This window comes from Camelina sativa, chromosome 5 (genome assembly GCF_000633955.1).
Source record: "Camelina sativa cultivar DH55 chromosome 5, Cs, whole genome shotgun sequence".
Taxonomy (NCBI): Eukaryota; Viridiplantae; Streptophyta; class Magnoliopsida; order Brassicales; family Brassicaceae; genus Camelina; species Camelina sativa.
In genome coordinates, this window is record NC_025689.1 from 14993551 (window position 1) to 14994981 (window position 1431).

Sequence of the window (1431 nt, forward strand, 5' to 3'; positions counted from 1 at the left end):
ACTATCTTCCTCACATTTCAAACGATCAGATTTGCAGATTCTTCATTTCCTCTTTACCTTTCTCCATTTCCTGATTAGGGTTTCACATCGAATCAGAGAGAGGGTGAGAAGAGATGGGTCAGATCCAATACTCTGAGAAATACTTCGATGACAGTTTCGAGTACAGGTAACGCTCTTCAATTTTTTGCTTCTTCAGTTCTTCCTCCAATTTTTTTCACTCTCTCAATTCACTGAAAGCGTGATCGAATCGGTACCTACAGGCACGTCGTTCTTCCTCCTGAAACCGCTAAGCTTCTTCCTAAGAATCGTCTTCTCTCCGAAGTAAGTCTTTACTCGCATTGCTCTGTGTGATTTCTCTGATTCTATTCCTCGGATCAGATCATCGAAGCCTATCAAAAATTGTGCTGAACCTTACGATACTAAGTATGGGATATCTAATAGTGATTAGATAGTTACGGATTAGGATCTGAAACCTTTGCTCTGATTCTGGATTGTTCTGGACTCGAATATTTTTTGGTTTAATGGTATCGTCTCTTTGGAGGTTTTTGTGTTTATATTGTTCTTCTTTGAAAGATGAATCAAATGGAGATTACAGGCTTGTTTGTTTTGTTTTTGAGATGTTGTCAAGGTTTAGTGATGATGATATTGTAGACATTGTTTTGTGTAATCTTTGCGATGTTATCAGTGTTGAATTTGTGGTATTAAAAAATGTTGGGATGTTTGTAGAACGAGTGGCGTGCGATAGGAGTGCAGCAAAGCCGTGGATGGGTGCATTACGCGATTCATAGGCCTGAGCCGCATATAATGCTTTTCAGGAGGCCACTTAACTACCAGCAGCAGCAGGAGATTCAAGCTCAAAACGTGCTTGTTAAGTGAATCGTTGTCACCTCCCTTGTTTTTACAGTAAGGAATTTATGCAATGAATTCTACAGATTCTCGGTTTATGTTTCTTGTAAACATGGTTTGAAAACCTATTGTGATCCTGGATTATATATGGTTGAGAATTATGTGTGTTGATGGAACAAATCCTATGTTGTTATCTAACTCTGGTTCTATGTGTCATCTTCTGCTTCTGCTCTTTATTTACATCCTCTCTACTAGTAAATGGCCATGGGAAAATGTGTTATACACATTTCTGAATTACATTTATCCTAGAAGGCTCATATAAAGAGTATTTGCAAACAGAGAACTTTTTGATGTCGGACCAGTCAACTAGTCCGGTTCAGTTGCATACATAGTGTACAATGTGTTATACAATTTGGTTCAACTGAACCGGTCAATCATCACCCTAGTCCGGTCAATACAATTAGAACTTTTTGATGTCGGACCAGTCTACTAGTTCGGTCCAAAACATAAGATTGTCTACGATTCTCACATGAGCAGATTAAGAAAGCTTCTTTATAGTTAGTAGCTTCCTCTTCCATTCACCAT

At 38.5% G+C, this 1431-nt stretch overlaps 1 protein-coding gene across 1 annotated transcript; it reads left to right on the top strand.

Annotated features, from left to right (window-relative positions):
• Positions 1-1080, top strand: LOC104786929 (cyclin-dependent kinases regulatory subunit 1-like). The gene is made up of 3 exons (XM_010512406.1): positions 1-166; positions 261-321; positions 727-1080. Exons 1-3 carry the CDS (start codon positions 114-116, stop codon positions 874-876), a joined length of 264 nt encoding a protein of 87 aa, XP_010510708.1. The 5' UTR covers positions 1-113; the 3' UTR covers positions 877-1080.